Source organism: Saccopteryx bilineata, chromosome 5 (assembly GCF_036850765.1).
Source record: "Saccopteryx bilineata isolate mSacBil1 chromosome 5, mSacBil1_pri_phased_curated, whole genome shotgun sequence".
Classification (NCBI taxonomy): Eukaryota; Metazoa; Chordata; class Mammalia; order Chiroptera; family Emballonuridae; genus Saccopteryx; species Saccopteryx bilineata.
In genome coordinates, this window is record NC_089494.1 from 210,294,854 (window position 1) to 210,321,941 (window position 27,088).

A 27,088-nucleotide genomic window follows, 5' to 3' on the forward strand; every position below is an offset into this window, starting at 1 on the left:
GGGGTTTGATTTTTTGTTTTATTTAGAGTGATTTATATTTTAAGTCAGGTTATTCTGTGCTTTTTTTGGAGAGTGTGATGAGAATGAACAATATAGATTTAACTTATTAGAACCTAAGCCTCTTTTTCATTTGTAGTGCAAAAAATGCTCGATTAAGTCTTTATTTTGTAGAACTAATGGCAAAGAACTCTTAGTTAAGATAGACTGTAGATTTACTGAATTCTGTTAGAGTCTGTTTTAAATATGACATTAATATCTATTTTTTAGGGTCATGTGAAGGTGGTACGCTACTTAGTTAAAGAAGTCAATCAGTTTCCATCAGATTCTGAATGCATGAGATACATAGCAACCATCACTGATAAGGTAATATATTGGTCAAGTTCATCCCATTGTATGAGCTAGGGATATCTTTGGTTTTATATACAAATATCCCATGCTAACAGTCTTCGTTTGAACTATAATGTGTGGTATATAGCAATTTTCATTTACGTATTATTTGGGAATAAAGTATGCTATTTATTAAGAGGCTCTTAACATTATTGCTAATGAAGCAGTAAAATATTCTCTGTGTTAGATTTACTTTATCTTTTTAAATGGTACTAAACTAATTTAGTTTTATGTGAATACTAAACAATCTACAGCAATTGTTATTATTCATTAGTGCTATAATCTATGTATGTTTATCCAGGTTGATAATATATTCTGAAATAACAAGCCCAGTAGGTTCTTCTTTCATACCTAAACAGAAATGAACATAGTATGTACTTTTAATGATAGGAATAAAACTTGAATGTCTTCAGCATAAGATAAAATCTGGAGTAACTGTCAGCTAAAGAATGATCTGGTTAGGATTTTTACAGGAAGAGTAGGTAAAATAAAATAAATTCTATTCTTGTGAGAGATCTGATTGAGAGCTTACCTTGGTAGTGTTTTGGTTTTAAGTTTATAAGACGTGGTCTGAAAATCCAAAGAAGTCAACCGATATAAAAATGTCTTATCATATTTTTCTTAGCAGTTATTATGTAATAGTGAGCAGCTTTTCCCCATAGATTTTATTTAACAGGTAACTCAATGTCTTGCCTGCCTTTAGATTTCCCTATGATAATTAACATTCCTGGAAACCATGAGGTTTTTTTGTAAGGTAGGAGAAGGTTAAAAATAAGGCTTTTTGTCTTAATAGGGAAATAGCTCTTTCCTATCAAAAACAGTCTTCTGAAAATGAAATCACTGAGAAAAAATTCTTGCACATGAAGCTGTAGCAACAAAACTTTAATATGTGACAACAGTTCTTGTCAGTTAAGTATTTCAGAATTTGTAAAATTTGTCTGTTTTATTGATATTGACCTTTTCCTTAAGCCCGTTAACCAGCTGACATAAATTATTGCTCTTCTATTTGCTGTAAAATTTCTTGTATTCAAATTATAGAAGTAAATAGTAGTAGGTTCAGAAGTACCAGTCAGTGGTGATTATTTTGAAGAACATTAGAGTCTCTTTGCTTGTGCATTTCTTTTTATTGCTTAGAAATTAAATTTAATCAGGTGACATTGATTGATAAGAGTACATTGGTTTCAAGTGAACATCTCCATAGGCATGTGCATTTTTTAAAATGTTTTTATATGCATTTGTTTTTGTCTTACCACTGATCTTTATAGCTTATGTTCCTTCATTCAAGTACCTTAATTAATATCTTCATGTTTTCAGGAATCTCTCTAAACATGAATTGTTTTTTGAGACTGGAAACATCTTAATTTTTCATTTTAGGAGATGCTGAAGAAGTGTCATCTTTGTATGGAATCAATAGTACAAGCCAAAGATAGACAGGCTGCTGAAGCAAACAAAAATGCCAGCATTTTATTAGAGGAGTTAGACTTGGAAAAGGTAATGATCACCTTTACATCTGAATATACTTATTGCCTTCCTACTTTTTCCTCTTACTTTGTAATCTACTCTTGTTTCATTTTTGTTGTTGCTTTTGCTTTAATTATGTACATGGTTTTCTCTCCAAGTTTGGCTCAAATAATAGAAAGAATTAGGAGTATTTTTAAATATCTTTAAAAGAACATTCTTTATATTCAAATTAACAAAATTTTATTATAGAGATAGCATTGATTTGAAAGTCAGAAAACCTAGCCTATAGTGCTCAATTTTAGTCCTCTCTAAGCTAATGAGCTGTTAACCCCCATCCAAGTCTATATACTTCATTGATCCTAGACCTTGTAATTTGTTGCTAAGTTTTATTAGAAGTACCAAATGCACTAAGCCATAGCCAACTAATGAAATACAACCCTTTGGTGGAATGTTTAATGAGTAAATTTTTTTCTTATTTATTTATTTATTTATTAGTATTTTTTAAGTGAGAGAAGGGGAGATAGAGAGACAGGCTCCTGCGTGAGCCCTGACAAGAATCTTCTAACAACTCCTGTCTGTGACCGATGCTCAAATCAGTCGAGCTATCCTCAGTGCCCAGGGCTGTCGCTCGAACAAGTCAAGCCGCTGGCTGCGGATGGGGTAGAGAGAGTGGGAGAGAAACAGATAATTGCTTCTCTTGTGTGTCCTTACCGGGGATCGAACATGGGACATCCACGTGCTGGGTCAATACTCTCTTCACTGAGCAAACTGGCCAGGGCTGAATGCATTTTTTAAATGGATCAATTCTCTTGTACTTTTCTCTTTCAGGCAAACTACAGCATCATTCCCATCCATTCCCAACATAATATTTGGATAGTCCCATAGCTGGTTCTTTACTCTCCATTCCCATCAATAACTATCCTCAAGAATGTAGTAGAAATATGTAGAAATTATACAGGAAAAGAATTGGCTGACTTTGAATTTTATACAATACATATTCTGTCATATTTCATCTTTTATAAAAGGATTTAAAATGCTATACAGTTTAACATACACTGTTTAAATTTGTAAAAGATATAGTGATAGTTAAAACCTTTTGTGATTTGAGTAAGTTCCATTTTTTACTATTACACTTGATGACTTTACTAAACTATATATTTTATCTTGCATAAAGAAAATATAAATTATTCTAAAGATTTTATTCTAATTTAAATGTGGAAATATACTGTTATTATCTGTAAACTATATTCAGTATTGGAGATTTTCATTTAAAATATTTCTGGTATAGCCTGAACAGGCAGTTGCACAGTGGTTAGGGCGTCAGCCTGGGGTGCTGAGAACTCAGGTCACTGGCTTGAACACGGGCTCATCCAGCTTGAGCGTGGGGGTACCAGCTTGAGCTGCAGGGTCGCTGGCTTGAGCATGTGATCATAAACATGACCCCATGGTCACTGGCTTGAATAAGGGGTCACTGGCTTGAGCAAGGGGTCACTGGTTTGGCTGGAACCCCCTCTGGTCAAGGCACATATGAGAAAGCAATCAATGAACAACTAAGGTGCTGCAACTATGAGTTGATGCTTATCTCTCTCCATTCCTGTCTGTGTGTCTCTGTCTCTCTCTTGCTTAAAAAAAAAAAATTCTGGTATAGATTCTAATCAAACAAGAATTAATTTTTTTGGCCATTTTGAAGTTTTTATAAAAATGAGCACATTGGACCCTGGCTCGTTAGCTCAGTTGGTTAAGAGCATTGCCTTGGTTACGTGTTTGATCCCCAGTCAGGGTGCACACGGGAAGCAGCCGGTGAGTGCAGTGGAACAACAAATGAATGCTTCCCTTCCTCTTCCTCTCTCTCTCTCCCTTCCTCGCTGTGTCTCTCAAACAATAAATCAAAAGAAACTAAACCCTGTCTGGATAGCTCAATCGGTTGGAGCATTGCCCACTAAAAGCTGTTTCCTACTTTGTAATCCACAAGTATACAATAAATTCTAAATGTATTTAATGTCATGTATAAACATGGAAGGTATGAGAAAATAAAGATTTTATTTAATAATAAGTGTTATGTTTAGCTGTAGAAAAAGTTTTATAGATTCATAAAAATGCAAATGAAACAATTCATCAAATAATTGTTACTTAGATATTCTAACATTTAAAAATAAGAGAGTAATTAAATGCCCATTCTACAATATCAATTTTGTGCATTTTATACTTTGATTAAATTTCTTCAATTTTATACATTTTATTCTCTGATTAAGTTTTCTATCTTTTTATCTTTGCTCCCCTAGAATTCTATCTCTAACAATCCTGGCAACACTGCCTACCAATAAATTATAGGATTAATTCATCCTACCTACTACTGTTCACTGTTCCTTACTCGTTTCTTTCTCCTTATATTCTCATCTGTACCCAAGTAACTAAATATGTATAGAAGGAAAAAAAATTCAACCTTGATGACCAATTTTAATTTTACTTTAAATATGTGGCAGCAAACCCCTGAATGCTGCCTGGGAGCCATTCTGTGCGTGTCTAGTTTAATCCATCATCTCAACTGTCTACAGCACTATCACTTTGCCCTTTAGTCTTTGACTTGGAGTACATTCTCTCCTTCACACTGAGTTGATGACCTAGCATCCTGTATCAGTGAGAAAACTGAAGCATCAGGAAACTCCCAAGACTTTTTCCACCCCATCTACCCACCCACCAATCCCAGTGCCCATATACTTTCTGCCCAGTTACTAAATAAACTTTTTGTAACCAGTCCCTCCATTTATGAACTAGATCCCATGTGGTTCTCCCTGAATCAAAATGCTGTTGTAGCAATTCTCTTTTCTCTCTGCTATATCATTTAAATTTCTCTCCTGAATTATTCTTAACATATACAAGCTTATTTCGCCCATCTTAAAAAGAAAACTTTGTTTCTTCCAACCCCCATTCTCACTTTTTAACTACAAACATTTCTTTACTCCCCTTTGTAGCAATCCTCATATCTATTTTGCCTATCTCCAACTCTTTCTCTTTTTTGAATCTACTCCTGCCAAGCTTTTACTCCCACAGCTCCACCAAAACAGACTATGCTTTTATGGTCTCTAGTGACTTTCATGTAGCTAAATTCAGTGATTGGTCTCTATCCTATAATCCTAAACCTAATAATGCCTGACATACTCTCTTCTTCACTTGGTCATTACACTACACACTTTTGGTTTTTCTCCTACTTCTTCTGTGTCTCCTTTGCTAGTTCCTCCTTGTCTCCCCTCTTAGTTGGTGAGCCCTTAGCTTATTATGTGTTCTGCTTCATTATCCATTGGTCATTCGTGCCTCTTAGCTTTAAATATGTACCACCTGATCCCAAATTTTATCATTAACCCAGAGAGCTGTCCCATTGTGAACTCCTTCATCTTTGCCCACCCCAAACCCACAACTCTTATCTTGTAGTTGCTCAAGCTAAAATCCTTGAAGTCATCCTTGATTCCTATTTTCTATTATGTTGGAACCTCTTATTACCTTTACCTTAGAACTATATCTAGAATCTTCATCACTTTTATCACCTTTCACCCTGGTTGAAGTAAATATCATCTTTTACATGTATTATTACCTCAATAGTTATTTAACTGGTCTCTCTGATTCCATATTGCTCTTTATTCTCTGGTTAGCACTTAAGAGTAATCCTCTTATGTTGTTTAAATCAAATGGTCACTCTTCTTCTCAAAACCCTCAGAATAAAAAGATAAAAAGTCTTTTTAAAATGCCCTGTCAGGCCTTAGGTGAACAAACCCCCTGATACTCTTGACAGTCATTTTCTACTATTCTGAGCTACACTGGCTGCTGGAACTTTGCAGGTCTACTTGACAATAATATACCTTATGTAAGTATGGTCGCTGTTTTTGCCTGAAATACTTCATACCTTTTAGATGTTTGCTTAAACTTTTATGAGGCTTACACTGATCACCCTGTTTAAAAGTTAAACCTTTTATCTATCTCCATATACAGACTTCTCTTCTGTCTGCTCTTAGTATTTGTTTTACATTTACATAACCCTCTTTAAAAAACTGCATACGGTCGGCAGGTTTTGCCTCTGTAGATTCAGCTATATCTGGATTGAACATATCTGTAGGGGAGCAATGTTATGTTGTTGCTCACATGTACTGTGTGGTTAGGCCTACCATGGTTGTGTCTGTACTGAGCATGTACAGGACTTTTACTTGTCATTATTTCCTAAAAACTACAGTAAGCTATCTAGAGATGATACAAAGTGTACAGGAGGATGTACATAGGTTATGTGCAAATACTTAGCCATGTTATGTAAGGGATTTAAGCATCCTCAGATTTTGTTATCTGCGGTGAGAGAAGCAGTGAGGGAAGAGTAGTAGTCCCCCATGAATATTGAGGGTCAACAGCAATGTGTTTATTAAAATTATTATCTGTGTGCCTCTCCCCCCTACATACATACACACTTAATATTAGCTTCCTCAGCTTCATGAGGGAAGGTATGTTTTTGTCTAGTTTACTGAAGAGTTTTAAGAGACTAGAACCATGCTCATTAAATAGCAAGTTATCAATAAATTTTTGATTCTGTTCTCATTTTTTTATCTTTTCTGTTGATATCACTACTCATTATTCAGAAATGAACTCTTGATATCCCTTTCAGCTTTTCACTTCTTGCTTCCCATTCCTTACAACCATCAAATGAGTTAATGTCGTAAATTAACTTAATCCAGTGCCTGACATATGTTAAACCCCGTACACATTAAATAGAGTCGTGTCATCATCATCATCACTGTCACTTTACCTGAGCTTTGACAGTTGCTGTGTGAGCTCTGTTCCATCCTCTTACGTCATCCCCTCTCACTGTTGCAGTAGGCTTAGTAACAGGCTCCCTTTTAAATAAATATCTCTTCCTCTGTCGCCTTTTGCCTTCAGTCTCATCCTCCTTTGTGCCAGTGTACCTCTTCCACAGTTCCCTTAGTTTTCTAATAGACCAGTGAGATTGCCTTACTCCCTCTTCAAACCTTTGGTCTCTTCATTTGTCTTCATGGGAAATTTTAAACATTCGGCTTCTCCTATCTTAATTTTCCAGGCTCATCTACTCACATGTCTCTTTCTCTTTCATATATTTACATTTGCACATATGATATTTCTTTAGTCTGGATTACTTGTTTCTAAATCCTTAAATTCTCATTTTAAAAATCTTAACTCTCAACCCTCAATTAAAAAACACCAGTGGGGTTAGTGCCTTTTTCTTTTCCACAATGAGGTTATTCTACAACTTGACTCCTTCAAAGCCTCTACCCTCTTCCACATATATTCCCAGTTCCCTAATAAGTTAAATGAGGCCCCTGCATGTACCTTGTGAAAAATTTAGGATGTAGACTGAATTTCTTACTTATTTTCCTGTGCCTCCAGACTTATTTGAATTTTCACGGTTTAGTTATTCTGTTTTCATCTGTTCTCTTTGGGATCATGTATAAGTTATTACCACTCCTCATACGCTTTTATATTGAGTGTCTGCTATTACATTAACTACTGCCCTCTGCCTACATCTTAACCTAATATCCTAATGAAACTTTAACTCAAACTTAGTATTTTATTTCCATCTCCAAATTTTTTAAGAGAGTAATCTTATTGACCCTACTTTTTATACTTTTATTCCTCAATCCAGTATCATTTGCCTACTCCCTACTATTCCAGTGAACCATGACAGAGATCACCAACAGCATCTTTACTGCCAAATCCTGTTACCTCTTTTCAGTTCTTACCGATACTTTGTGATGCTTGCCAATGTTGATTTGCCGTCCTTCATAAAACTCTTTTCCCATTGAAGCCACTTTTTCTTGATTGTATTCTGGTGCCCAATATGGCTTCCCTAAAGTCTCATTTACTCTTTTTTCTTTTCTTTTTTTCAAGTATTAATTAGGTATTCCCCCCCCTTGTGCACACACATAAATATACACATATATAGTGTTATAACTTTTTCCTTTTGGTAATCTCATTAAATTCATTAGATTCAACTACCTGCAAATTTATGATGCCTCCTGAGTCTGTATCTATCTTGTCTAATTCTCAGTTTTAGAGAGTTCCATGCCTTGTAGGTCTTTGCAGCCATAGTCTGAGATCTCTCTCCCAAAATGTTTCACTAAGACTTCTGAATTTGTTTCCCATTTTTTAGTGAGTCCAAAGGTTAGTAAGATCAATAAGATTATCAAAATACTAGTCCTAGAACTTTAATATTTAGAAAGAAAAAAAGTTTGATAACTTGAGTTTGTGTTGGCAAAAGGCCGGCTTCCACTGAACTCCATAAAGCCTAGACATGAGCATACCTAAGATAGCCACACCCACACACTAATACCTACTGTAGCTCATCATATCCCCCCACCCCAGTCTAAGCCATGTGGGCTTAGATTAGAACCTGCTTACTGATTTAAACTTTACTATTTTTTATTAAATTATTTTTTAACTTTTCTACTTTTAAAAAATGTCTCCCTCTCCCTTGGTTACTAATCACAGTTACCTCCTGCCACTGTACAACTTTTAAAATCCAGCCAAATCAAAAAAATCCATCCTAGCTGAGTCAAGAGTTTTGAATTTCATTTGTTATTTTGATTCCCCAAAAGCTATTTCTTGTATTTTTTTCAAGGCTTTTATGTTCGTACAGACATAATATAGATTAAAATGTTTTATTATTCCTAATTCTGAATTGGACACACTTTATATCTATAGCCTCAGTTGCTTTAAAAATATTTTTCTGATAAACCCTTTACCTCCACTTCCACTGTTTCTCTCTCACCCCTTTATTCCATCAAAATCAGAGCAAGAGAAGACAACCACATCCTCCCTCACTGCTGCTCATGCAGAGAAAGCACTTCTGAGGACCAACAGGGTGCCCCACTAAAGCAAGTAGCTACGTTACATGTGCTCAGTTCCTACTTTTAAATATCACCCATCATATATACATGGCCAGTAGTTGCCGCTGTTTGGCCATTCATATGCAAGTTCCCATTGGATTCAGGCAGACAGTAAAGAAACAGTGGGGCCAAAAAATGGTCAGCCATTCCTTTATTCAAGTCTCTTACCGGCCGACAAGCAAACACACAGGGAAAACACTTCCCTTTATTCATTCAGAGCTCACAAAGCTGTTGACACATTCTCCGGTTCCACAACCAGGAGAATCTTTTCCCGTTCCTCCTAGAAACAAAGGCCCCACCAGTCTCAAAGTCCCTCACTCCTGGTTCCCCATCTACCAACATGGCTTCTTACTCTGCTAACAGCTTCTTTCTCTTTCCCTGCCACCTTGGCTTCTCTCCTCTTTCTCTTTCTCCTCTTTTAAAACTTTCCTTTGGGGTGGGCTCTCCTCTGGCAACATTAGCGTAACAATGGCCCTTCTCAAGCAGGAAGGTAATTTGCAATTTCACAGATCACATACCTGGCTCTGCCCAGCCCATTTTGTAACAATAAAAGTTAGCAACCTCAAAAATGATATTTTTCAAATTCAATTGCCCAACAATATTTTACTCCTCCTTTGCCATGAACTAGGGAGTAAAGGTCACCAATTACTACTTTTTTCCTAGTCTTTACAAGTTAAAAGCTCCTCCTTTTTAAGACTGGAACTGGTATACTTCTAGAGGAACAGTAGAAATTTCTAGTGGGTGCTATTATGACAATTTCTAGAATTTCAACTTAATCTGTATCCTTTCCTGAAGTGTATCTGCCTGAGAAAGTATCCTTTTTTTTTTTTTTTACAGAATCACCTGTTTCACTTTTCAGGAACAAAAGACTTATCTCTAGCAGGGGTCTTCAACCTTTTTATAAAAACCGCCTACTTTTGCAGTGCTGGTCAACCTGGTCTCTACTGCGCAACCAAACAGCACTGCGATTGGCCCACCATGAAAGCTGGACCGCCCACTAGTGGGCGGTAGGAACCAGGTTGACCAGCACTGCAAAAGTGGGCGGTTTTTATAAAAAATTTGATGACCCCTGCTAGAGCCGTGATGGCGAACCTTTTTATAAAAACCGCCCACTTTTGCAGTGCTGGTCAACCTGGTCCTTCCCGCCCACCCACTAGTGGGCGTTCCAGCTTTCATGGTGGGTTGTATTGGAGCAACCAAACGGCGCCACGATTGGCCCACCATGAAAGCTGGAACGCCTAATAGTGGGCGGGAGGGACCAGGTTGACCAGCACTGCAAAAGTGGGCGGTTTTTATAAAAAGGTTCGCCATCACAGCCCCAGAGTGAAAAGTTTACAGAACCTTTCAGATACCTAACAGGGTAAGTTGGAAAGGCAGGAGGAGTCCTTAACAAAACTGAAAGACTTAAAAAATGAAGTCAGAAATTTTATGATGAAAAATAAGTTAATTTGGCTTATGCGCTTGTCTTTGAGCTCTGGTTTCATCATTTAGGATATTGTGACCTTTTCCATACACTGAATATCATTGTTTTGACATGATATTTAAAATACATGTAAAATATACAGAACACTAGATTATGGGCAGGGGATACATAGTTTGAAAACATTTATAAGGGGACATAAAAACAAAACAGTTTGAACAATTTTCCACTCTATGAACCAAAGAGGAAATTTAATAGTTAAATGGTTTAAGAGATATTGGACTTTTACACTTATTCTTAAATTTTTTAATGTAATATGTTGTACTCATTTTGACAAATCGAAACAATGTACAGTTATATAAAGTAAAATTGAAAGTCACCCTTTCAGCCCCCTCTCTCCAGTCCCATTCTCTAGAGGTAGTCCTAGTAAGCCTTTGATAACGGATCCTTAGTTCTTTTTTCCAGTCCAGGACTGCTATAAAAAGACTTAAGTAAGGGTGACTTGCCTCTGTAAGTGAGAGATTTGGTCTGCAGTGTGCTCTTCATCCTACCAAATGTAAATTGGGAGCATTTCCTCCCAAGTTTACAATTAAAATACTTTTTATGTCTGCCTAGTATTCTGTGAATATGTATTATTAATTTGTTGCCACCGTTGGATGAATTTACTCTCTTTTTTGTTAGTTGCCATTATAATTAATTTTACAGTGGAAATTATTGAGTCAGTATTTTTTCACTAGAGATAGTCATATTATAAAGAATAAATTCTTAGGATAAACAACTTGTAATTTTCATAACAGGCTTTCAAATTTCTAAAATGTAAATATACCCATACCAACATAGGAAACAACTTATTTTCAAAACTTACGCTGATATGAGACATTTTTATTTTTGACAAATTAATGACTGAAACATGGTACCTTGTTATTTTAATTTAAATTTGTTTAATGATTATGAAGCTACATATCTCTTTATCATTTATCCATTTTAAAATTAAATTTTTAGCTGCATGATTTGGGTAGGAGGATTGCCCCATGTATGCCGCCGGCTTTTTATAATAAAACTCCTCAAAATTCATATTGGACTTGGTGTCTCTACATGAACCCGCATAAATGAGGAATTTTCATCAGAACACTGTTTGCACATCCAAGCCAGCTTTAAAGACCACAGCAGAGAGAGCAGCAAAAGAAAATATGGATGTTGGTGGATGTGTCCCCGGGCCATCTTCCCCAAATCCAATTCATGCCTGGCCTGTGGTGGCTCCGTGGATGGAGTGTTAGCCTGGAACACTGCGGTTGCCAGTTCTAAATCCTGGGCTTGCCCAGTCAAGGCACATATGAGAAGCAACTACTATAAACTGATGCTTCCTACTCCTACCCTCCCCCCCCTCTCCCCCTCTCCTCTCTAAAGTCAATAAATAAAGTCTTAAAAAAATTAAATTTTTAGCATTAATTTGATCTTGACCCTTTAAAAATTATTTTCTCTTTACAGTGATTTGAATATGGTCTTGATCAAACAATGAATTGAGCAATATGACTTTGAATTTTATGGTATCCCAGTTTCTGTATAGTAAAATGACATTATATGCCACTGTTTTCCCATGGTGGATTCCAGTGTTACTCTGTTTTTATTGATTCTTTAACAGTTAAGAGAAGAAAGCCGGAGGCTAGCTTTGGCTGCCAAAAGAGAAAAGAGAAAGGAGAAGAGAAGAAAGAAAAAGGAAGAACAAAGAAGAAAACTAGAAGAAATTGAAGCCAAAAATAAAGAGAACTTTGAACTCCAAGCTGCTCAAGAAAAAGAAAAACATAAAGTTGAAGGTATTTTCTCTAAAAACCATCTCATTTGTTTGATAAAATACATTGTTTTGAAAGTTATAGTTTTTAAATATCAGTAACTTAGGTAAAAATATATTTCTAAGTTATTAAGGCCTCAAAGTATTAAATGCTATTTTCTTTTATAGACACCTCCCTAGCTTTTTATTATGAAGAATTTCAAACCTACAAATTGAAAAAATGATAAAACAAACACCTTTTTAAATGGGTTCTAGTTAAAAGATTATTTGAGGTGAGATATTGTGAGGAGAAACCATTGCTACTAAACCACCAAATATGTATGCAATGTTGTGTATGTGTGTGTGTGAATTCCTCCCTCCTCCAGCCTTTTATTTTGAAAAAAAATTTGAAGAAATGTTTAATCATTAGTATGATGAACACATAAATGTCACCTAAATTCTTATAACATTTGACACATCTGTTTTTTTAATATTTTTTCTCTCTTTTATGGAATAGTTTGCGTATAAGCTATACTTATTATGCAAAATCACCCATACATACTTCAGTATGTATTGCCCAGGAAAACAGCATTATTTTACAGAACCCTAATAACATTATTACACCTGAGAAATTTAATTATGTAAAGTATGCAGTACACAATATATATTCATATTTCCAAGATTTCCCCCAATATAATTCCTTATGATTGCCCAGTATGCATTATTGAGGACTTAGGGACAGAGAATAAATAGATCAATCATATCCATCTCATTACTGGTGAATGATGGAATGACTGATGACTTTATGTCTGATAATAGCAAAGTAACTCCTTTTATTTTTCTTGAAGTGCTTACAGCTAAATATATTCTAAGAATTCTTAGAATTTGCTAAATCATTATTGCTGGTTTTACAGAGGAGCCTGAAGTCTTGACAGAGCCTCCAAGTGCCACAACCACCACCACCATTGGTATATCTGCAACCTGGACAACTTTGGCAGGTTCCCATGGTAAAAGAAATAATACCATAACTACAACCAGTTCAAAGAGGAAAAACAGGAAAAATAAGATAACTCCAGAAAATGTTCAAATTATATTTGATGATCCACTACCAATCTCATACACTCAGCCAGAGAAGGTGAACGGAGGAGAGTCGAAAAGCAGCAGTACCAGCGAGAGTGGGGACAGTGATAACATGAGGATCTCCAGCTGCAGTGATGAAAGTAGTAACAGCAACAGCAGCCGAAAGAGTGACAATCATTCACCTGCTGTGGTCACCACCACTGTGACCAACAAGAAACAGCCATCAGTTCTCGTTACATTTCCAAAGGAAGAGAGAAAATCTGTTTCTGGCAAGGCTTCAGTAAAGTTAGTTCCAATTTTTAATTTTGTTATTTATAGCAGTGGTCCCCAGCCTTTTTTGGGCCACGGACCGGTTTAATGTCAGAAAATATTTTCACAGACCAGCCTTTAGGGTGGGACGGATAAATGTATCACGTAACCGAGACAGGTGACAAGAGTGAGTCTTAGACGGATGTAACAGGGGGAATCTGATCATTTTTTAAAAAATAAAACATCGTTCAGACTTACATATAAATAAAACAGAAATAATGTAAGTTAGTTATTCTTTCTCTGTGGACCGGTACCAAATGGCCCATGGACCGGTACTGGTCCGTGGCCTGGGGGTTGGGGACCACTGATTTACAGTTATCATGAGGAAAAGCTTTGTTGCTGAATTTTTTGATAAAACAATCAAAGAACTGATAAAATAAGGGTTTGCCTTTGTGCTAACAAGGGCACAATTTTATTTGATTTGAAAAATAAGCTACTTTTTAAATTTTGTAATAATTAGAGATAAAATTATTTTTACTATGTAATTTATTTATTTTGGTTGTTAAAGTTAGCCAAGAAAGTATTGATTATGGTTTCTCAGGGATTATTATTGTGATTCAACTCTGCTAAATATGATCGCTATATACTGTCTTTTTAAATATTGGCTCTTTATATTGTGCTAAGTTTTAAAAATTGAAAAATAAGTTCATTTGCTCATATTTCTACAAATAAAAGAATAAAGTGATATAATTGTCTTTCCCACTTATAAATTCTGCATCTGTTCTATATTTAATGTACTTTTCCTCCCTCTGTTACAGATTGTCAGAGACTGTCAGTGAAGTGACCAGTAATTCTCTGTCCACTTGCACAAAATCGGGTCCGTCTCCCCTTTCTTCTCCAAATGGGAAGTTAACAGTAGCAAGTCCTAAGCGTGGACAAAAGAGGGAAGAAGGATGGAAAGAAGTTGTAAGAAGGTCAGTAGTTTTTACTTGATTTTTTTTTCATTCTTTTAATGTACTCTCTTTTCTTGTGAAATGTGGTTTATTACCTTATAATTAAATTCCTCCAAATTCCAAAGGTTGCAAACTGGTGACCCAAGGCTGATTTTAGCTAATGGAGCCAACTTACATTATGTATTAGATGAAAAAAAAAAAAAAAAAATATATATATATATATATATATATATATATATTGATACTCTTAAAATTGGGAGCTTTTACATAAAAAAGATGATGGCATGTGCTTTATTCCCATAGGTACTGGTGTTTGGTAGAGAACTAATGTAAATTCTTTAAAGTAATAGTTTTTGTTCAAATTTGTAATCAGAGCCCCTGTATTATCTAGTACATGCTTGTAAGTATTTGAAGAATGAGTAAATATTGGATTTTAAACTATTCTTGTCTTTAAATTATAGGATACTTTTATTTCAAAGATTTTAGGACTAAAATAGTATTTTATTATATTTTGCTTGGGTTTTTTTTTTAACTAATATGTGTTAAAAAGAAAGACAGTATTCCAGAAACTAAAAGATGAAAAGATACTACAAACCCAGAAAATCCATTATAAATCATTTTTCTCCATTATAACTTATTGTAAAGAACTCCCCAGAAATTCCATCAAAAAAGTAAACTTTTGATTATTTGAAATAAGGGCTTTGTTTCTACTTCTATCTTTGTCTCACACATACACACTAACTTATTCACATATGCAATTGAACTAATTGAAATTATAACATCAGAGTACTCTCTACAAAAGGTAGATCAGTTTTTCTACATGCACTTTGTATTGTAATACACAGACATTCCTAACTGATTTAAAAATAATGATCACTGGTTCATTATTATTCTCTTTAGGGAAGAAGGAATTGTCAAGTAATTTAGTCATGTTTATAAAAGGGAAGAAATCAAACCTTTTAAAAATATAACATTTAATTTAATAATTATTTTAAATAATTTACTTCATTAAAGCATAATTGGCTCATTCTCTTTGAGAGTTATACTATATTTCTTTTAGATGTATTCTTTAATTTAAACTTGACAGAAATTTGTATCTGCCTTTCCTGAATCTGAATGTTTAAAAATTGTAATATAATTTTGCAAGTGTTAGATGTGTTTTGCTTTTTTGACATTTCAGTGGACTTTCCTGTTTTTTTACACTACTGATCATCCTTTTAGTGAGTTTCCATATCTGGATAATTTTAATGCCCCCAAAAGAATGCAGGGAAACAACAAATGTTTAATACCATCCTCCTAGTTATATTTTAGAGAATAAAAAGAATGTGAATCAGTTATGTGTGCCCAAGAAGCCATTCATGCCTCTCTTATTTGCTATTCTGTTTGTATTAACACAGTGCATGTCTACATAGAATATACTTGACAAGTATTTATGAAGGATGAAAGTCAGAAAAGCCAACGGTCTTTGGTAATGAGATGTGAAGTTATAGCAAAGCTTTCCTTCTCTCTCCCTCTCTACTCTTTTCTCCCTGTCTTTTCCTGTCCTTCTCTCCTCTATCCTTCCCCTCTTCCTCACCCTCTGCCTTTCCTCTTCCCTCTTCCTTCTTCCCCTCCTCCTCCCTCCCTCTGTCCTTTCTTTCTTTTTTCTGTCATTCCTAGTTGCCTTTTATCACCTAGAGTGAGAATAGATAGAAGAACCTTATTCACCAATAATCTGTATTTTCAGAAACATATTTTAGTAACACTTTCTTATTTTAATTACAACCAGTGAAACTAATGATTTATCTTAATTTATCTTTGTAACTTTTAAACAGGTCGAAGAAAGTGTCTGTTCCATCAACTGTGATTTCCAGAGTGATTGGAAGAGGAGGCTGTAATATTAATGCTATTCGGGAGTTCACGGGTGCACACATAGATATTGATAAGCAGAAAGACAAGACAGGAGACCGGATAATAACTATAAGGCAAAACTTTGTCTCTTACATTGCTTTTCCTTTATGTTTTATTGCACTATAGCTTAATATAAGCATTTGCGTTTTCAATGGAACTTCGTATTTTATGGCATACTTTTTTAAAATGAGAATTTGAGAAGATAACCTTTTTAATTTCTTTGCTGATTTGTGCTCTTGTAAAGTATTTCAAAGAACGTTAAAGGATTTTTGTATGTGGCAAAGGTTTAGATAATCCTTTACTTACGTTCACATGATATTCTTAAAAAATTTATTGAGACTTTCTAAGAAGAAATGGGTCTCTTAATATATTTTAAGCAGTAGGTTTCCATCTTTCTTTTAGCATTTGAGCTTTGTTATTATGAGATTGTGTCCTTAGAATATGAGGTCAGTAATAGATGTAAACCTGAAATGGGTATTTGTCTTGAATTGAATGTCTGTGTCTGAATACCTTTAAAATATAGATGATACTCTAAGAAATTATAAGTTTGGTTGGAGGGACAGGTGCTTCTTCATAGTAGTAGGAGAGCTGATAGTTATATAGCTTATCACCTCAAGAGGAATGAGGCTTCATTTTGTATTTATTTTCCTCTCCTATTTTGTATTTTCTTTCCTGGGATAGGTGGGTAGTTACAACCTATCTTAACTAAAGAGAAGAAGAAAGCAGATACCCTTTATAAGTAATTTCCCCTGTAGGGTTTTAATAGACTTTCCTCACAATTAAGTATTTTTCTAAAGATCCAACACTAGGTTTGACCTTATGGCCTTTGTTGCCATTATCCTGATTCCTCTCATTTTGAGACATTATTCCAAAGGAATTATAATATTCTACCAATAGAGAAACCACTACTGAATTTGTCACAGATAGGGTCTTCTTAGTACCAGAATTTAAAATAAAATTCTATTTTCTTACTCAGTTATATTATTTTCCTTGTGTACTTGTATTGCTTTTGTTATTGATCAACCATTTAACTTGACAGTAACTTAGATTAAATAGGCTTTTGAGTACAGTGGTTTTTCTAACTAATTAATTTATAGTAGGGAAATTAATTATTCCTTCGTCTTAAGGAAAACAGTAAAATGAATTTCTGGAAAATAAATCATTATTCTTTTGAAAAAATTAATGACATGTGAAGACAGTTTATGGGTTTTTTTGCAGAATACTTCAAGAGTAGTCAGAGAATTGCTGTTTAATCTTAATCTTGGTTATTGTTCTCTGTATGTCTGTATATACAGACATGCAGATGAATTTAGGCTTTACATATTAAAAAAAGTAGACCTAATCTTTTACATCAATTTACAGGGGTGGCACTGAATCAACAAGACAAGCAACTCAGTTGATCAATGCTCTGATCAAGGATCCAGACAAAGAAATTGACGAACTTATTCCAAAGAATCGTTTGAAAAGCTCCTCAGCAAATTCCAAAATAGGGTCCTCAGCACCTGTCACCACTGCTGCTAACAGTTCTTTAATGGGAATTAAAATGACGACTGTAGCTTTGTCATCAACATCTCAAACTGCCACAGCACTCACTGTGCCTGCAATTTCTTCTGCATCTACTCACAAAACCATCAAGAACCCAGTGAATAATGTGAGGCCTGGTTTTCCAGTTTCTCTTCCATTAGCATATCCTCCTCCCCAGTTTGCACATGCTTTGCTTGCTGCTCAGACTTTCCAGCAGATCCGTCCACCAAGGTTGCCCATGACCCACTTTGGAGGTACTTTTCCACCAGCTCAATCCACTTGGGGTCCTTTTCCTGTCAGGCCTTTGAGCCCTGCCAGAGCTACTAACTCGCCTAAGCCTCACATGGTGCCTCGCCATAGCAATCAGAATAGCAGTGGTTCTCAGGTGAATTCAGCAGGTTCTTTAACTTCAAGTCCAACAACTACAACCAGTTCATCAGCTTCAACGGTGCCTGGTACATCTACAAATGGCAGTCCAAGTTCACCTTCCGTCAGAAGGCAGCTTTTTGTCACGGTTGTAAAGACATCCAATGCCACCACCACAACAGTCACAACCACAGCAAGCAACAACAGCACTGCACCCACAAATGCCACATATCCTATGCCTACTGCCAAAGAACACTACCCAGTCTCATCCCCATCTTCCCCATCACCACCAGCCCAGCCAGGAGGGGTTTCTAGAAACAGCCCTTTGGATTGTGGAACAGCATCTCCAAATAAAGGGGCATCCTCCTCTGAACAGGACGCAGGGAGTCCGCCAGCAGTAGAAACCGCTAATAGTAGACCTTCAAACAGCAGCAGTGCTTCTGGGAACTCATCAGTTCATGCTGCTCAGCAGCAACCTCCAGGATCTGTTTCTCAGGAGCCAAGACCACCTCTTCAGCAGTCTCAGGTTCCTCCCCCGGAAGTTAGAATGACTGTTCCTCCTTTAGCAACAACAAGTTCTGCTCCAGTGGCAGTGCCTTCTACTGCCCCAGTGACTTACCCTATGCCTCAGACGCAAATGGGATGCTCCCAGCCTGCTCCTAAAATGGAACCCCCTGCTATTAGACCACCCTCTCATGGCACAACTGCCCCTCACAAGAATCCAGCTCCAGTGCAGAATTCATCTGTTGCAGTCCTCAGTGTCAATCACATTAAAAGACCTCATAGTGTTCCCTCTTCTGTTCAGCTACCTTCGACCTTAAGTACACAAAGTGCTTGTCAAAATTCAGTACATCCAGCAAATAAGCCTATTGCTCCCAATTTCAGTGCGCCCTTACCATTTGGGCCCTTCAGCACATTGTTTGAAAATAACCCTACTTCTGCTCATGCCTTCTGGGGAGGATCTGTTGTTTCATCTCAGTCAACGCCAGAATCTATGCTATCAGGAAAATCCTCATATTTGCCAAATTCAGATCCTTTACATCAGTCTGATACTTCCAAAGCTCCAGGTTTTAGACCACCACTACAGAGACCCGCTCCAAGTCCCTCAGGTAAGTTTGTATTTTCTGACATTTCTGTAGCTGGTCATTTACACAAATAATGTGAAAACTCAAAGTCATTTTCTAGTATTTTTACTTTTACTGGGCCAGATGGACAGAAGTTGCTGTATTAATTTAAATGCTTTAATCTTCTTAGAAATAACTGGGTTTTATTTTTGGCTTTTTGGATTTTTGTTTTGTTTTGTTTTTTAGTGAGAGAGACACACAGAAAGGGAGAGAGATGAGAAGCATCAACTCATAGTTGCAGCTCTTTAATTGTTCATTGGTTGCTTCTCATATTTTCCTTGACTGGGGGCTACAGCCAAGCCAGTGACCCCTTGCTCAAGCCAGCGACCTTAGCCTTCAAGCTAACGACCTTTTGGCTCAAGTCGGCAACCTTGGGCTTTTGAATCTCAGTCCTCAGTATCCCAGGTTGATGCTCTATCCACTGTGCCACGACCGGGTTAGACTGGTGCATTTTATTTTGAATTTCCCATAAATAAATATTTAGTTAAGTTTTTCTCTCAAAAGTCTAACATATTTGAATAAGGTAATGCCATCAAAAGTTTGCTTTTATTTCAAATAAAATATAATTAACAAAAGAATTTTAAAATTTGAATGTTTTTTTTAAATAATGAAAAAACATTTTTTTATTTGTGCTATTTAAATTAAATAAAATTGAAGATTTATTTTAGTCAAGCTGGCCATATTTCTTACTGTAATATTTTTTCCAGTTTCAGTGAGGTATAATTGACATGCATCACTGTATAAGTTTAAAGGTATATGGTATGATGGTTTGACTTACATATATTGTGAATTGATTACTACAGTAAGTTTAGTTAGCATGCATCATTTCATATGGTACAATAAAAAGGAAAACCAAAAAAATTATTTTTTTTTATGATGAGAACTCAGGATTTACTCTTTCTTAACTTTTACATATATTGTACACCAGTGTTAACTATAGTCATCATGTTGTATATTACAACCTTAGTACTTATTTATTCTGTACTTTGACCGCCTTTCACCATTTCCCCTTCCCTACAACTTCTAAAATTTGATCTCTTTTTCTAGAGTTTGTGTGTTTGTCAATTCTATACATAAGACTCACAAAATTTGTTATTCTGTGTCTGATTTATTTCACTTAGCACATTGCCTTCAAGGTCCACCCATGTTGTCAGAAATAACAGGAATTTTTTTTTATGGCTGAATAATATTCTACTATATATATATACACACACCACAATTTCTTTATCCATTTATCTGCCAAATGGACACTTAGGTTGTTTCCATATCCTGGCTGTTGTAAATAATGCTACTATGAACATGGGAGTGCACATAATGTTTTTTCTGTTTCCTTTGAATATATTCCCATAAATGGAATTACTGGATTTGTAGGGCAGTTCTGTTTTCAATTTTCTTAGTATCCTCTATATTTTGTTCCATAGTGGCATATATCTCTAGTGCCAATACCATATTGGGCAGTACCAATATCAAACACATATATTATCATAGAAAGTTCTTTTAGTGCTGATATTTATATAAATTACATTTATATATATGCACTAGAAAGCCTGGCAGTCATACGAAATGACCACTGTTCTAGATATTATAAATTGTAATTAAAATGATTTGTGCAAAGATGTCTGCTAATTCAAACTGAATTACCCAGGGCAGGCGGCGAGGACGCCCCTTTGCTTAGTGCCCCACAGGGTTTCCCCCTTCTACTTGCTTAATTGCTTAAAGTAGAGTGCAATGAAGGAAACCACTGGCGGTACATTTCTTAAGAGCCACCGCTAGCTCAATAAATAAAGGTGATTTAAATAATAAAATGTTAATTTACATGTCAAAGATCTCTTTGTACACAACATTTCTTGTGTAGATCTTTCCATCATTTTTAAGCTCGCCTTGCAGAGGACCATCAATTATTTTTAATTTTACGTCCATTCTTTCATGAACTCTTGAACAGGCAATAAAGTCCTGGTCCAGGCAAGTCAATTGGTTTGTTTCCCATGGACGCAAAAGCAAACGAACTATTAATGGATTGAATGCTATCCATGTACTGTTTGCTATTTGGATGCTGATTAGTCAATAATTTATTCAAGAGTGGTGGATAATTCTCAATTAGTGGAACTACAATGTTTCCGTACTTGCAACATTGAGAAAATCCTTTCTTGCCATGGTCAAATCGATTAGTTTCTAACTTGAAGTTTAAGGACTGACAGTGTTCACATTTAATATTCATGTCACCAGAGGAATGCTCAAAAATTAAAGTTTCTCCGTTTGAAACTGTTTTAATCCTTTTTGCGTTTCGGTCAGCATTACTCTGTCGTTTTTTGCATTTCTCTCCTGCCTTTGTTCAAGGGACTCATTTTGTCGAGACAGGCTTTTTTGTCTTGCATCTGAGGCAAGCCTTGTTTCTCTATGCTCATCAGTCTCATTTTGCCGAGAAAGACGCATTTGCTCCGCGACTGAAGCAAGCCTTGTCTTTCTCTGCTCAGTGGTTTCTTTTTGTCGAGAAAGCCGTTTTTGTGTAGCTTTCGCTCCTTTTCTCTCCTCCTCAGTGCTGTATTTTCTAGGAGGCATTCTTAAAAGAAATTACGTTAAGATGTAGTTTTTATGTAAAACAGATGATTGCCAATGCAAACAAATGTTCACCTTCCCCCTGACACGCTCAATTTGCGTTCAGCCGTGGCAACTTCACCCCATTGGCTAGTACAGTTACGCAAGCAACCAATAAGCTATCGGCGACAAACAGACACTTAAGCCGCATATAATAAAGATATTTATATAAATATATATATATATAGAGAGAGAGAGAGAGGGTATATTTATGAAGGATTATTTTTTTAACAATTCACTTTGAAATATACTTAGATTTATAGAAGAGTTGTATAATTACTGCGGCTTCCCCTAAATAAACATCTTATAGAACTTTGACATATTTATTAAAACTAAGAAGATAATATTGTTACAATATAATAAACTATAAACTGTAGGCTTTAATTAGATCTACATGTTTTTAATATGAACATTTCTAGCAATTAAAGATAATCCATACTAGTGATAGACAAACAATGGTCCATGGGTCAAATATAGCCAGTTCTCTATTTTACATTTGTAACTTACTAAAACTGAGATAACAGCCTGAGCTGTGGTGGCGCAGTGGATAAAGCGTCGACCTGGAAATGTTGAGGTCGCCGGTTCGAAACCCTAGGCTTGCCTGGTCAAGGCACATATGGGAGTTGATGCTTCCAGCTCCTCCCCCCCTTCTCTCTCTTTGTCTCTCCTCTCTATCTCTGTCTCTCCCTCTCCTCTCTAAAATGAATAAAAAAAATAAAAAATAAAACTGAGATAACATAATTTTTTAAAGAATAATATTAGTGACAAAAAAAAACAAATTCCAATTTTAGTGTTCATAAAGTTTTCTTGAAACATAGCCATGACCAGTCATTACACCTTCTTTCATGCTCTAATGACAGCCTAAAAGTATTTATTATTTAACCTTTTACAAAAAGGTTGTGAACCTGATTTGTGTTATTAAAAATATGACATTCTGTAATAAAAAACTTTCTAAATTTAGTGGGAACTTGATATTATTTTTACTTATTTATATAACATGTAACTATAATGTAATGACCATTTACTTCAATAATTTTTCTTGCTGGTGGTTCATTGAAACACCTATGTGTACTTTCTAAAACAAGTTCTCTTATACTAAAACAATAGAATCTATAATTTGATTTTAAAAGATCATATACTGATGTATTTGAATGGTTTTATATTTCATTTTTATAAAAGTTGGAATTTAGTGATAGTACTTCACCTTTCTTTCAAAAATATGTGAAAATTTATGTGATGTGTTGAGAAAGACTAAAATTAAGATTTAGAGAAAAGGAAATCTTATTTTGTGGATTAAAATAAGCTCTAACCCTGGCTGGGCAGCTCGGTTGATTAGAGCATTATCCAGATAAACAAAGGTTGTGGGTTCAATTTCTGGTCAGGGCACATACAGGAACAGGTCAATGTTTCTGTCTCTTTCTCCCTTCCTCTCTTTAAAATTAATAAATAAAAAAAGTTTTAAAATTAACATTTCTTCCAGCTTTGGGATAAGACACCTGGCTCCTTAGAAAGCCTGATTTAAAAAAAATAATAATAAGGATATAGTAAGCTCTATAAAGGAGGCAAAATATATATATATATATGTATTTTAACAGATGTTTTTTTTTTTTTTTTATTTTTTTGTTTTATTTATTTATTTATTTATTTTTAGAGAGGAGAGAGAGAGAGACAGAGAGGGAGAGAAAGGAGAGAAAGACAGAGAGAGAGAAGGGGGGAGGAGCTGGAAGCATCAACTCCCATATGTGCCTTGACCAGGCAAGCCCAGGGTTTCGAACCAGCGACCTCAGCATTTCCAGGTCGATGCTTTATCCACTGCGCCACCACAGGTCAGGCCTGGAGGCAATATTTAGGGAGGTTGTACAGTTGATGAAAGCCAAGAGAATTCACTAGATTCAGGTCAAAACAGGCATGTTTGCTTTTATAGCTATCCCACTATTAATAGTGGTATAGACCTAAGAAAATTAACATTAATTTAGTAATAACGCCCAATATGCAGGTACCTTTATCCCAAATACATCCTGTATGCCTATGTGAGGTTTTGTTTTTTTTTCCTTCTGATCCAGGATCAAATTAAGGTTCATTCATTGCTTTTGGCTATTACATCTCTTTACTCTCACCCAGTTTAAAACATCTTAATATCTTCCTTTGTTTTTCTTGACATTGAATCCTTTGAAGAGTCCAGTTGTCCTAAAAAATGTCCCACATTTCAGATTAATTTGATTCTTCAATCCGTGATACATTCAGGTTAAACATTTATGGCAGGAGCATCAGTTAGGTGGTGTTTTGAGCTTCACACTGCATTACATCAAGACACACTCAATGATAGATTGTTCCACTGTTAGCTATGCAAAGTATGGCCACTTAGTTAAGATGCTGATCGTCACATCTCTGTTTAGCTACAGCCTTTTCTTTTTATTCTATAGTTTTCTTTTTAAGACTATGAATTTTTAATAGCACTTTTAGATTCACAGTAAAATTGAGAGAACATTGAGAGATTTCCTGTATAGCCCCTCCCCCCCCAATCAGGATCTCCCATCATAGCAGTACATTGTTACAATTGATGAATCTACATTAATACATTCTTATCAAAATCCTGAGTTTACATTTGGGTTTACGCTTGGTGATATATATTTTATGAGTTTGAACAAATGTATAATGATCTGTATTACAATTACAGCATCGTACAAAGCATTTTCAGTGTCTTAAAAATCCTCTGTTTTGCTTATTCATCCCTCCTCCCCTAAGTTTTTAAAGACAAAATTTTTATGCAACTCCTTGGCCATTAAAGCTTTTTAAATTCCAATGTTGATATTAAATCTAAAAGTATTTTATCACTAATAAAATTTCAAATATTAAAATTACATTTTCAATAACTTTTATACTTATATTTATAAAATAAAGGGGGAAATGATGAGTCAATGGACAAAGAAGTAAGCAAGGAGACATTTTTTTAACCTAAAATTTTTTGGATATATTAAGGTCTCTTGAAATTTTAGGTTTTTAAATTGTTTTACCTGGGGTGGGGTAACCGCTATAAATTATGATTATCTTCTACATTATAGGTATTGTTAATATGGACACGCCATATGGTTCTGTAACACCTTCTTCTACACATTTGGGAAACTTTGCCTCAAACCTTTCCGGAGGTCAAATGTATGGACCTGGGGCACCCATTGGAGGAGCACCCGCAGCTGCTAACTTTAACAGACAGCATTTTTCCCCACTTAGTTTGTTGACCCCATGTTCATCAGCATCAAATGGTGAGTAATATATACTGTAATTTCATAAGAAGAGTTTGTATATATGTTTCCTTAAAAACAGAAGGATTTAAGTTTTCAGTTAGGACTTATTAACTTTTAAACCTTGTCATAATTTTAATACTGTAAAGCTGTAATTCGTATTCATGGCAATCTATGAATTTCAGTAGAGCTTCTGGGGTTTTAAATTAACTGAAGTTAACCTTAGTTATATCAAACTTAGAATATTTTATTAAAGTTTATTTCTAAGAGGGATCTACTTTTTGTCTTCTTCTTTTCCAAATGAGAGGAGGAGAGATTGAGACAGACTCCCGCATGCACCCTGAGCAGGACCCATCCAGAACCCCTGTCTTGGGCTGATGCTCTGCCCGTCTTGGGTCATGCTCACAATTGAGCTATTTTTAGTGCTTGAGGTGAAGGCTCCACGGAGCCATGCTCAGCACCTGGGCCGATGCACTCAAACCAATCAAGCCATGACTATGGAAGGAAAAGAGAGAGAGGGATAGGGGGGTGGTAGAAAAGCAGATGGTCACTTCTCCTGTGTGCCCTGACCAGGAATCAAACCCAGGACATCCACATGCCGGGCTGATGCTCTACTACTGTGCCAACTGGCCAGGGCTGAGGGACCGTTTTTTCACCCTGCCAAGGGATCATTTTTTGAGGAAAAAAATATTTCCTATACCACCAGTTGCTTTACCTTGACTTTTAGTTTTATTTGAGAATATAGCTGCCTGACCTATGGTGATGCAGTGGATGGGGCATCAGCCTGGATTGCTGAGGTTGCTAGTTTGAGGCCCTGGGCTGCCTGGCAAGGCACATATGGAAGTTGATGCTTCCTGCTCCTCCCTTCTTCTCTCTAAAATGAATAAATAAAATCTTTCTAAAGAGAGAGAGAGTACAGCTGCCAAAGAGAAAGATTTCTAACCATGGAAGTATAAATGTCACCTGCTTTCTGTCCATCTTTAAATTTCATGTCCTATGTTAATAGCACAAGGGATTTCACATGATCAGATGTGTATTTTTAACTGTAATCAGACTTTGGAAGTACCGATTAGATTTTCAACCTTAAGGAACATCAGTCATAAATAGGGAATTCACTCATATTAAGAAAATTCTGTAGTAAGGTTATTGGATTTTTGTGTTTGTGGTTTTCAACTTTTTTTGTGTGAGGATAAAGACATCATATTGCTCCCTCTTTGGGAAAGTATAAGAAGAACCATTTTTTTTAAATTAAGAATTTCTTTTAAGAGTGTTAGAAACCAGCTAAACTGTGCATATCAAAATATATTGCCAGCTAAAGCGTGAAATTAGTTGTGAATTTGCATGTTATATATAATTTTCTTGTGCTTGTCAAATAATGAGGAACAATAATGTCACAAAGGAAGAATATTAATTATTCTTGCACAGATGACCCTAAGTGTGAAGTGGTTTAAGAAAGAATTTAAAGTGATTGTGATAGAAACATGCCAGAAATAATGTAAGAAGTTTGAAAATAATGTACCAGTAAAAGAAAAAATTAATGTACCCTTCAGTCAGAAGACAAATAGGCTTCAGACAGATCTTCACTTCTACCTAGGATGTTTGTTTGGATTTTTTTTTAGTATTATGGGTAAGCAAGCCTAAAACTGTATGAGATATACTGTAGGATTGAGAAAATGAATAAATAAGGACAGTATATTGATGTTGTAATCTAGGGTTCTCACTGAGAGACAAATGTAGAATGGGTTAAGGCAACACAAACCATGTGGAATTGGATTGGAATTAGAGGATTAATGTGAATTCATGAATTTTTAATTACATTGTATTTGATTGAATCATATAAAATTGACATTTTTCTTCTAGTTCTGTCTACTGAAAGCAGTGAATCTTTAGTAGCCGTGAACATAGCCAGTGTCCAGATCATTCTGTTAAATAATTTTTTCCCCTTAAAGAAGATAGAACTTGGAGAAATAGCTAGGGCATAATAGGTATTAGAGGAGCCTGCAAAGTCTTAGAGTGTCAGAGAGTAACTAAGTGTTCAGAATGATGGGAACATGTCCGAAGGACACAGGAGACACCTTGAAGGGGTCCCACTGGCCAAATCCAGAACAGTTTGACCACCAAAATGAATAATAACAG

General features: G+C 35.6%; 1 protein-coding gene across 5 annotated transcripts in view; it reads left to right on the top strand.

Annotated features, from left to right (window-relative positions):
* Positions 1–27,088, top strand: part of ANKRD17 (ankyrin repeat domain 17) — a 181,541-nt gene that overhangs the window by 144,153 nt on the left and 10,300 nt on the right. For all 5 annotated transcript variants that reach the window (XM_066232624.1, XM_066232625.1, XM_066232627.1 and 2 more), the window contains 8 exons: positions 268–363; positions 1,762–1,878; positions 11,807–11,978; positions 12,847–13,297; positions 14,080–14,235; positions 16,029–16,178; positions 17,467–19,103; positions 24,776–24,973. In XM_066232624.1, coding sequence (XP_066088721.1) covers positions 268–363; positions 1,762–1,878; positions 11,807–11,978; positions 12,847–13,297; positions 14,080–14,235; positions 16,029–16,178; positions 17,467–19,103; positions 24,776–24,973 — 2,977 coding nt within the window. The remainder of the gene's footprint in view (positions 1–267; positions 364–1,761; positions 1,879–11,806; positions 11,979–12,846; positions 13,298–14,079; positions 14,236–16,028; positions 16,179–17,466; positions 19,104–24,775; positions 24,974–27,088) is intronic.